This window comes from Urocampus carinirostris, chromosome 14 (genome assembly GCF_059441175.1).
Source record: "Urocampus carinirostris isolate Australia breed hairy pipefish chromosome 14, RoL_Ucar_1.0, whole genome shotgun sequence".
In the NCBI taxonomy this organism is placed as follows: Eukaryota; Metazoa; Chordata; class Actinopteri; order Syngnathiformes; family Syngnathidae; genus Urocampus; species Urocampus carinirostris.
In genome coordinates, this window is record NC_142362.1 from 21,596,904 (window position 1) to 21,607,607 (window position 10,704).

Below are 10,704 nucleotides of genomic sequence, written 5' to 3' on the forward strand. Positions count from 1 at the left end.
TGAATAGACAATTCAAAGTAATAATAGGGAGCACATCCCATTTTTTTCACCGTGAACCTGTTTAGCTTTAACAATGTGGCCCGTCATTTTGCTCCGCCGCTCCCCCACACCCTAATGAGTTGCCGACTGCCATATTGTTTGTTAAAAGACTGATAGGGGCTCTCTCAATAGAGCCCGTGATGAATTGCCGGTTTTCCACTCGCTGTTCGCACGTGGACGATAATGTGTGATGTGAAGCACAATGAAATTGCCGAGCCGCTTTATCAGCAGGGAACTTTGTCTATCTCCTAACGGCAAAAAAATTGTAATTATGGTGCTTACATCGGACCATGCATACAAAAGAATCAGATTTGTATTGTTATGAATAAAATAACACAAGTTTGAATTAATATGGCCTCCTGCCAGTGGAACATGCACGGAAAACCTCCTTATCCCGAGCAACTTTGTCCTGAAACACCTCCAGAGGGTCCAGAAGGCATTCTTGACAGATGCCTGAGCCACTTTGGCTGGATTCTGTCAAGGCGGAGGAGCATTGGTTCTGGACTGAGTCCCTAGCGATTGACCCAGGTTTTTGACCTATTTCTAAGAGACACGGCGGTCACTGTGAAAGGGAGAGATCTTTGGTTACAACCCTACATTATTAATGACTCCTTTAACCCCGGCTACCACCTCTTTGACCTGCTGCCATCTGGCAGACCCAAGCGGTCCCATAAAACAAGATGAACAGTTTCAGAGAAAGTTATATGTTTATCCTAGAGTGACACATCTAATTTTGTAAACAACGTAGACAATTTTGTAATCAGACAATTCTTTTCAATTCTCTAATGTGTGAAATCCGGCTCGAAGGACTAAATGATGAAGTTATCGTTAAGGTTACAAAAAGCAGATCAATGCGAAAGGTTTTTTCTTAATTTTATTATCAGCATAGAACACGAAAAGGGAATAGAACAAGATTGTGATCTAAAAAAAGAGCTCGATCCTGACACAAGTACCTACCGTGGCAACTTGCTTCATGGTGTCCTTCCAGGTTTTATCTACGTTGGTGAAACGCCTACCCTCCTCGGGCATTTGAGCCATAATGTCAGGTGAGCTAAAGATGGGCTCCAGGTAAAGCCATGTAGCCTGAACTTTCAACCACTCATCCAATATCTCCTGGAGGAGCACCAACGTCCCCTCCCATTCTCTGCGAGGACAGCATTAAGTTCATTTAACATCCCTGATCCAGAAGATAAGAAAAAACTTACCGGATCTCCGTCTCGAAAGGTTTGATGTAGGGCGAGCCTTTCATCGTCTGTGTCTTAACGATGTGGTCATCCAGCAGCATCTGGATCTCGTCTACCGAAGACAGGATGCAGGTTCCTGTCTCGCGGTAAGGGAGGAGCTTAAAGGTGATGTCGGCCCACTCGGTGGTCATTTTCTCCAAGGCCTTCTCCAGGGAATACTCCTTGCTGGCGGCCTCGCTGACCATTTCAAACTCGGCCAGGTGCTCCTCCATATTCAGCGAGAGGAAGTGGGACATGCAGGCGGATTCTTCGTCTGTCGTGCAGAGGTTTTTGCCTGAGATTTCACTCAGGATCTCCCAATGGCGCGGACGAAGACCTGGATTGCAGAGAACCTGTACCAAACGCATCAACTCTTGTACATTAGACTCCAGAACAAGGCTACCCGATTGTGCACTATGAGGAGCTACATTTTTCTTAGTTTTTTTTAAACCATGCCGCTTATACAAAGAATCTGTGGCTTTCTCTTTCAACACTGTATTTTGCATGATCAAAAACTTTGCAGTGTTTGTGCGTATGTAAAGTTACATTTCTCAGATGCCTGTCTGCTATTGTTCGACGTCAAATGAAATGCTGGTCTGCTATTGGTTTGTGTCACAGCATCATAAACAACCTGATATGATATTGGCTGAACAACCTCCTACAATGCATTCTCTTTCTTCATTCGTTTCAGAATCTTTTGCGCTTCATATGACTTTGCAAGTCACTGATACAATATTGTCTATAGGTCCCACGACAGTGATGCTAAAAGAAGAAGCAAAATCATGAAAACCATGGAAACAAAGCTTTTGACGAGAGCTGCCAAGTAGAATCGTAATTCAAATTAGATAAAGAGGTCAAGTTAAAAGTAGATCCTAGATAGTGTTTATCACTTAAAATACTAAAAACAAAATAGTAGCAATAATTAATACTTTTATTGTACAATTTTCTTTTATGAACATTCCTCTTTCAAATTTTCAACCAATCAAGATATTTTTAAAATTCCACATTTTCAATCTAAAAATGAAAATTACTTTATTCCACTGACTTGTACCACGGACAGACTGAAAAGATCTTTTCTTCCTCATGCCATGAGGCTCTTTAACTCCACCCGGAGGAGTAAAGGCTCACATTAAACCACACCCCCTACATTGCATATTACCGTACTTTTATTGCAGTGTGTATTTTATGTAGCACTATTTAAATACTCTATACGACACGCTACAGTGGGTATTAGCACGTCACATTGGGTATTTGTATATTGTATTCCTTTTGCTTTATTATTGTATTGTTCTCAGCGAAGGGATGCTGCTGGAAATGTGAATTTCCCTGCGGGGATGAATAAAGTATCTATCTATCTAGATTTCAAAGAAAATGCTTATTTAGTATTTTGACTGGCATAGTAAACTACGGAAGACTCTTAGGATTTGGGAGCACTGTGATTATCAAGAATTATGAAAATGGTTACCCTGGCTAAAAAATATGGCCGTAAAAAATGATGATTGGGACAACTAAAGTAAATAAATTGTTTATGAGCAGTTTTAATTGTAAATTCAGTTTAATTTAAAACTTACTTTTCCTGCCCCCCCCTGCATCCACCCACCTACTCTTTTATACCAGATGGAGTCACGCCACACCAAAGGTAAATCCAATGTCATTTTTCCTTTGCATTTATATTTATTTATTGTCTTATTCGATCAGATACACATATATTACACATAAGTAGTATTTATCATATACTATTTTGTTATTTGAATGTTTTTATCTGAGGTTCAGAGCTAATTAGCATAGGTTTCCATTCCCGCTATGTGGTAATTTCACTTGGCAATACCCACTTAAGAAAGGATTCATGTTGTATCGTGGGGTTCTACAGTTTCGCATAAAAGGAGTGCTTTGAATTTATGAAACTAAATCCATTAAAAAGGTAATAACAAAGGCATTTTCTAAAGGTCTTGTCCTCGGTTATCCTCACCTGCACCATGGGCACGTCCTTTTTAAAGACCTCCACTTTGTCCTTCATGATGGTCGCCATGTTGAGAGCATTGGGCACGTCCCCGAACCCTTTCTCCAGTTTATACAAAGAGCGCCAGTAGTTGCTGACGTCGCCTTCGATCTGAAACAAACAAAATTTTGTGAAATGATTCGAGTGCCGTGCCACCGAGAAGAAGAAGTCGCTTACCTTGTCCGGATTGACGCCAGAAAGCGGGCCGTTGAGCCACAGATCGTAGTTGGTCAGGAAGTCGTTGGCGGTCTCGTAGAGACGCAGGAAGGGTGTGAGTTTGTCCTGAGTCTTTTTGCGAAGCGGGTACTGAGAGGACGGCCAGTCGAAGGCTTCTTCTTCCAGGTTGAATTCGTTGATCTGATTGAAGCGCAAGAAAATGGTTGGACGGAGTGATAAATACATTGATTCATGGATGGATGGATGGATGAAACATTCATGAAATCCACTTTCTGCTGCCAGAATGCAGAGTGGGATGTAGTTTTTCTATCCCTGTGTCCTCTTTTTTTTCAGTTATAACTTGTTGGTATTCTACCATATCCTGAGTTTTTCTCCTTTCATGATTTGTTTTTTTTAGATCTAGTTTGTGTTTACATAGATGGAGGGATGGGTTCATGGATTGATAGGTGAATGAAGGGACGTTCAATGAACGTATAAATTCATAGATATATTATTCATAGATAGATTAATTGACTGAGCATTTTTGGATAGATAAGGTGATAAATAGATTAAAAGATGGATGGATTCGTAAAGGATTTATGGATGAATACATTTATGGATACAGAGAGCAAGAAAGAAAGAGTGAGAGAGAAAAAAAGACAGCTAGAAAGAACAAGTAAAAGAGTGAAGAGAAAGTGAGAAAGAGAGGGAGAAAAAGAGCAAGAAAGAGAAAGAGAGCAAAAAAGGGAAAGGGAGAGCGAGAGAGGGTGAGAAAGAGAGCGGGAAAGACAGGACTTACAGGCAGGCAGGCAAACAGACAGACAGACAGGCAGACAGACAGACAGGCAGACAGACACACAGACAGACACAGACAGAAACACAGACAGACACAGAGACAGACACACAGACGGACACAGACAGTCAGACAGTCAGACAGAGAGACAAAAGAGGAATTTGGAGAAGGATGCATAAAGGGTGTGTTGCTGTCAGAGTTTGAACAATAATAATGAATATTCTCTGAATGATAGTTTTGCCTTCCCTTTTTTAAAATATTTTCAATATTTTATCTAATGTAATATTATTTTAGTAAATTAAAATAAATAGATAAGTAATGGCTTTCCTTTCAACTGACAAAGGTAAGCAAAGGAATTCGTGAGTGCATGATAATTGATTGTATCAACACCATAAAAATAAAATAAAAACTATTTTTTACTTCTGAAGACATCTTATGTCATATTTTCTAATAATAAATAAATCAAAGTTCTCTACAAGGAGCACACGCAAGTGAACTTATTGACGAACCAATGCTGCCCTCTTGAGGGTTTTTGTGTACTGCAGCCTTGAATTCTGAACTTCCAAGCAATTTGCTTGACATTTATCAAGTTCAATTAGATGCAATTGATCATTAGGTGGGCGTGGAATTTGTTCTACCCTAAATTACCCGTTCAATCCCAGCATCCAGTTTGCCATTGAGCGCTTGGGCCTTTTTCAGGTACTTGCTGAGATCTTCAAGATCACCGAAAGTCACAAACTCTTCTACTTGGACGCTGTAGGTCTCCAGTTCCTCCTCGAAGAGCTCGCGAAACAACTGCAACCGTCAAATATTTTGACATATTTACAATTCATTTTTGTTTGTAGTTCAAACGGAAAGCAAGGCACCTTGAGACTGTTCTGATATTGTGTTGTCTTTTCGGCCACGATCTGCTCGTGCTCCTCGAAAATATTGGGAAGACGTCGAAGCCACTGGATGGTTTTTCGGTTCAGGTCCATGTCGGAGGTGGAGAGTGACACAAAATCGATGAGAGAGCAGAGTTGCATGTTGGAGTTTGATAAGCGTTGCTCCAGCTGGGGCAGATCCGTGGTCTTCACTTTATTCACAAAAGCCTTGGAATAAGACCATAACTTTTGTTGATACGCGTTGATATTATAAGTTATGTATAATATATATTGGGGGTGCACGATAACTGTTTATTCCTAAAGATAATGGACAAAATCCTGCTTCTGGAGACCGATACCGGATAATTGCATGCTACATTTAGATGCGCCTGTAAACGTCTCCAAAACTTGTGTTTGAGAGACTCAATCCATACGTACTTTGTCATTTTTAATCAACTCTCAATCTTATTCAATTAGCGGCACAAACACACACAAGAGTGCAACAAAAAAGAAACAACATTCCAGAAAAACTAAACTCAATGTACTGGCAAAATTTCAAAAGCCCAAACACCTCCAAATCCATGCGACTAATTATGTCCAAGCTCTCCAGTACTTTGTGCACATTATGAAGAAGCAGAGTGGTGACACTACCAAGTTGTGCCGCTACTTTTCTATATAATACTCGCTAAAGTTCAGAAGCCCATACAATTCTGAGCCATGCGACTGATTATGAGTCTCCAGTGCCTTGCGCACATTATGAAGCGCTTCAGAGGAGGCAAAACCAAGTTGCATATTACTTCTATAGAAAATCAAAATCTAATATGGAACATAATGCTAGGGATATTTCTTACAAGTCGCACAACTGGTTTTGGCGGAGCTCTCCAGTACCTCTCGCACATTATAAAGAGGTCAAGATGAGAAACAACCAACTTGTGCTACTTTTACAGAAAACCAAAATAAATACTGATGAGGAACATTTGTCCTTTGAATCTTTTTAACAAATAGCTCTCAGGTGCTTCGTGTGGATTACGAAGGGGTAGAGAAGAGACACGACCAAGTTGTGCAACTAGTTCTTTAGAAATTATAATATATTCAAACAAGGAATGTAATGCTTTGAATCCGTCATGATTACTGATGTGACTCAGCTGTGCCCTCTCATTTGGCGGCAACCGCTGCGGGTTCTGATTGGCTCCCTGTCACTATTTGTACCCAGTCCTGTCTGTCCCCTGTTGTCAGTCCGTCTGCGAACCTCAGTGTATACTAGGCAAGCCTTTTTCGACCGTGATTCCCACCTGTCCCGTTTTTTTGCTCCCGTCTGTCTCCGGCTACGACCTGTTTTGATCCTGACCACGTCTGCCCTGCCATCCCGGCTGACGACCACTTTTTGTCCCCGACTACGTCTACTCTCCCGTTCTGGCTTACGACTCGTTTCCGACCCCAACCTCAACTTGCTCTCCCGGTCCCAGCTACCGACCAGTTTTTCCATCCCTGACACCGCCAACGCTCGCTACAGAAGATCCACTTCCGTGTTTGGATCACTATCTGAGTACGAGAGCGACTTGCTTCCCGTGTCCAGCGAACACCAGATCGTGGGCGCAGCTCTTCCTCTTTCCTTCAATAAAACGCTACGCAATTGGGTCATGTTTCCGTTCTGGTCCTGACAGAATCTTTTTAACATTTACTGTCAGTTGATTGATTATATGTGATAAGTGATTATCGTTTTTTTCCTATTGGGCCTATTGGTTTTATAGAATATATATATATCATTATCATGCACCCCTAATATAATAATATAGGCTTTTTATTGTAAATACCTTCAACTCCATCAGCGAATGTGTGTCAGGTGGGGTGCTCAAGGCCCTATCTGCTATCTTCTCAAATTCATTGCATAGCCTTTGGAATCGAGAAAACACACAGTACCTGTACTTAGTATGAAAAACTATACTTTCTAAGTCATATATTCACGTTTTGTATCTGGCTAGACAAATAAGAATTACTTAGTGAAATAACTTGTAACTAAAAAAGCTATCAAATTGTCGCTGCCTGGTGAAAAAAACCATATCTGAGCATATTGTATGCATGCTAAAGCTAATGGCTACGACTCAGCTCGATTAAATTTTGCCAAACCAACTGACGCAATATTGATCTCTTGATGTCCCTCCAGCATCTTTGAGACCAGTTTTTGCTGCAAGTCTGTGGCACGCTTCACCAGAGCCTGGATCAGCTTGTGAGCCTGGACCTCAAACATGCCCAGCTTCACCACCTAAAACGGAACATTGGTGGTGTGAAGTAATCAAGTACAGTACATTAGAACCCCTGTATTACACGTCATTGGAAAAAAATCTCAATCATGGTCTATAACTCACCTTACGCGATGTGTACTGGATCTGGTCAATCAGCTGCTGGTAGTTGATCACCTCCGCCAGGAGCTCCTGAAAGGTGTGTTCCTCCCCCAGGAAACGCTCCATGGCCTCCTCAGCCTCCTTGTTTATTAACGTTGTGTACTTGTCGTACTCATGGATGTATTCTACAGGTTTTACATATTGGTTGTTGACCACCTTGCGGACCTCCTCCTCCTGGACCTTAATGATCTCCGGTAGGATAACTGGTTTCAGAGTATCACTACTTGCCTGAGAAAAAAAAGAGAAGAGTATGACGAGGAGTTATTTGGGAAACCTTACAGAATCATCAACAGAGTCCAGAAAATCATTGGTAGCAGTCTGCACAGTATGGAAGCCTTTCATATGGATGCTAGCTCGGTGATAGTTGAGAAGGTAGGGCTCGAAATTGGGACCAATCCAGTTTCGGATCGCCAAACACAAAAAACAGGATGAGAAATAACGTTTTGGTTCGGTTTATGTCTGGCCTGCAGCAACATCGGCTAGCTACTTTCTGGTTTGCCCAGGGAATAATGTGAATGCACAACTACACATCACAGACTATAGAATCCAACAACTTAGGTGATTCGATAAATTAACGAATTCCTTTTTTTCAGTGCAATACCTAAACCATTCATTTTGGTCAAAACGCAGAACAAAGGGCCACTGGGTGGGGAGAAAAATAGTCACCACTTATGAACTGAAGCTTAAATGGACAGTGGATGCACCTTGCACATAACTTTACATGAGTTTCTGCCCCTGAGCCATGTTTGTTAAATATGTTTTATATGCTCGTTAATATTTGCTAATCGTGTTGTTTTACATCACTGCTGTTGAACTTAGCTTAAAGGACAGATAATTTACCTATACATAACTTTACATGAGTTTCTACCTCATAGAAAAGTGTGAAAGATGTTGTCTGCGTGATTTCGGTTCTGAAACACAGCATTGATGTATACCGCTGTAGAACTGAAGCTTAAAGGATAGTGGATTGAACTTGTCTGTAATGTTATGTGTATTTCTACACCTGAATGAAGTGTTTTAAATGTTTTTTCCGTTGCACTTTGGTCATAGTTCACAAGATGGCTGTTTTTGTTACAGTCGTGTCGTCATATATCACCGATGTTGAACTAAACATGGAACAACAGTGATTTCAACTTGCATGTAACTTGACGTCAGTTTCTGCTTTAAGCCAAGTATGTTAAAAGTTTTTCATCAGCTGACCACGTTTTTAAAAACAAAGGTTGGTCGTACTTGCTTCGTCATCCATCATCGATATTGAACTGAAGCTTAAAGGGCAGTAGATTCACCTTGCACCTAACTTTGCGTGAGTTTTCTGCCTTTGAGCCAAGTGTGTTTTATCGGCGTGACCACATTTACAAAATTTGGTTCAGTCATGTTGTCATGTGTCACAGAAGTCTGCAGATAACATTTAATCATAATTATTCATTTTAATCTTCCAACGGATGATTGGCAAAAAAACATGTTCAGAACAGTTTGTCTTCTGATGGTTAAATATTGTAAATACTTACATTTAAATTTGAATAATTAATAACCTAAATGTGTTACACAAATATGAGTTTCTTAATTCTTTATTTCCTAAATGATTGTTTGATTTATTTATTATGGATTTATAATTTTTTGCCCCACTAATTCTTAATATTGTTTTTTTTAACATGGCAACATTTATGAAGAAGAAGAATAATAAATATTTATTTGAGAACATTGGACTGTGTTTATCAGGTCTTTTCTTGAGGATAACTTTACCCAGAAACTAACCCTGGCTACCTTGAGTACTTTCACTTTGAGACCCACGTCATATAGCACACAAAAGGAAAACCCACTGACCCATTCGGCGTAGAGCTTGGTTTCCACGCGTGGCAACAGGGTGACGGACCTGAGCATGAACTCATACACATTAAGCAAAACATCCTCAAAGGATTTCAGATCCGGCTCCAACACGATATCCCGATCATCCAGGATCAGGAACAGCACAAATCCAGAGTGGCCGAAGGTGTCCTCTGAGTCCTGTCAGAAAAGAGTCCATCAGAAACTGCCGAGAGACTGACAGATTTCATGGGTCTTACGGGATTGGGGCAGACCAGCCTGGTGTAGTCACTCATGGAGTCCAAAACCAGGTTCTGGAGCTGGATGGACATGAGTGTGGCGGCGCAGTTGAAAAACGACTGCAGCTTGTCCATCTGATTTTGAGGAGGCACCAGTTTACGTCGGCTGCCATGGTAGAAGATGTTGTGCACTTCAGGAAGCCATCTAGATAAAAAATTGAAAACTAGTCAGGATCTGGCACACATCTGCAACTCATCAGTCCCCATAAAAAAAAAAAAATATTTGTCTAAATATTGAGAACTATTTTTCACAGGACCGCAATGATTTTTTTTGTCTGTACTCCTTGTATTTTTGGCATTTATGGAATTTTCAAAAAGTAAAAAAAAAAAATGGAACAAAATGCAAAAAAGGTCACGTGAGAAAAAACTATCTAGATTTTTTTCCAGTAAACTGTGAGAGTTGAAAAATGTAATCTGGAAGTAATTACAGCAGAAACTTGTTTTAGTTCTGGATTTGGCAGCATTTTGTCACCGACCAGAACGGACACAGGACTCAATTGCATACGTGTCTCAGTTTTTATTGAAAAGAGAGTGAGAGTAAGGCTTGCTTGCTTGATCCGAGGACTGACGGAAAACGGGAGCGAGCGAGGCGGTTGTGACACTTCCATGTCGGATGAAGACAGGCGGGAATGGTAAGTCGTTTGGACATTTAGGTTTCGTAATCCGGAAAGCATTCCCATTCGATTTGAGAATTGAAAAATTACAATATAAACGTAATTACAAGAGAACCTACTTTTAATGCTGCCAAGTCCGGATTTAAAGTTTGGGATCATTACCACTCCACTTGTGAATTGAATATTTCAATCGGAGAGTAATTACAGCAGAAGCTCTTTTTTGTTTCTGATTTGGAAGCTGTCAAGGTTAAACCTTGAGATTGTATTAGGATGAAGAAAAGAGCACACTCTGAGTCAGAAATTAGGTCTTCAATCGGAGGCGCGTGCTTCCAAGATCGGCTCAGGAAGGAATCACGCTCCGCCTATGGCTAGAGACTCGTATATTGAAAAACTCAAGCATAGAACAACACATCTGATTGGCTTAAGCAAGGTCACATGAATGCAAGAAATAAATCTGTTTGGTTTAGACAGAAAACACGTGTTTAAATGAAGTGAATAATGCTGGTCGCTAGG

General features: G+C 40.7%; 1 protein-coding gene across 1 annotated transcript in view; it reads right to left on the reverse strand.

The window, feature by feature from the left end:
• dnah7 (dynein, axonemal, heavy chain 7) overlaps positions 1-9,678 on the reverse strand; it is a 70,406-nt gene extending 60,728 nt beyond the window's left edge. Inside the window, exons 1-11 of the mRNA XM_088353582.1 lie at positions 9,539-9,678; positions 9,300-9,479; positions 7,440-7,703; positions 7,209-7,336; positions 6,888-6,966; positions 5,077-5,301; positions 4,859-5,005; positions 3,439-3,618; positions 3,232-3,372; positions 1,245-1,615; positions 997-1,183 (exon numbers count right to left, since the gene is read on the reverse strand). Coding sequence (XP_088209708.1) covers positions 997-1,183; positions 1,245-1,615; positions 3,232-3,372; positions 3,439-3,618; positions 4,859-5,005; positions 5,077-5,301; positions 6,888-6,966; positions 7,209-7,336; positions 7,440-7,703; positions 9,300-9,479; positions 9,539-9,652 — 2,016 coding nt within the window. The 5' untranslated portion in view covers positions 9,653-9,678. The remainder of the gene's footprint in view (positions 1-996; positions 1,184-1,244; positions 1,616-3,231; positions 3,373-3,438; positions 3,619-4,858; positions 5,006-5,076; positions 5,302-6,887; positions 6,967-7,208; positions 7,337-7,439; positions 7,704-9,299; positions 9,480-9,538) is intronic.
• Between the last annotated feature and the right edge of the window lie 1,026 nt (positions 9,679-10,704).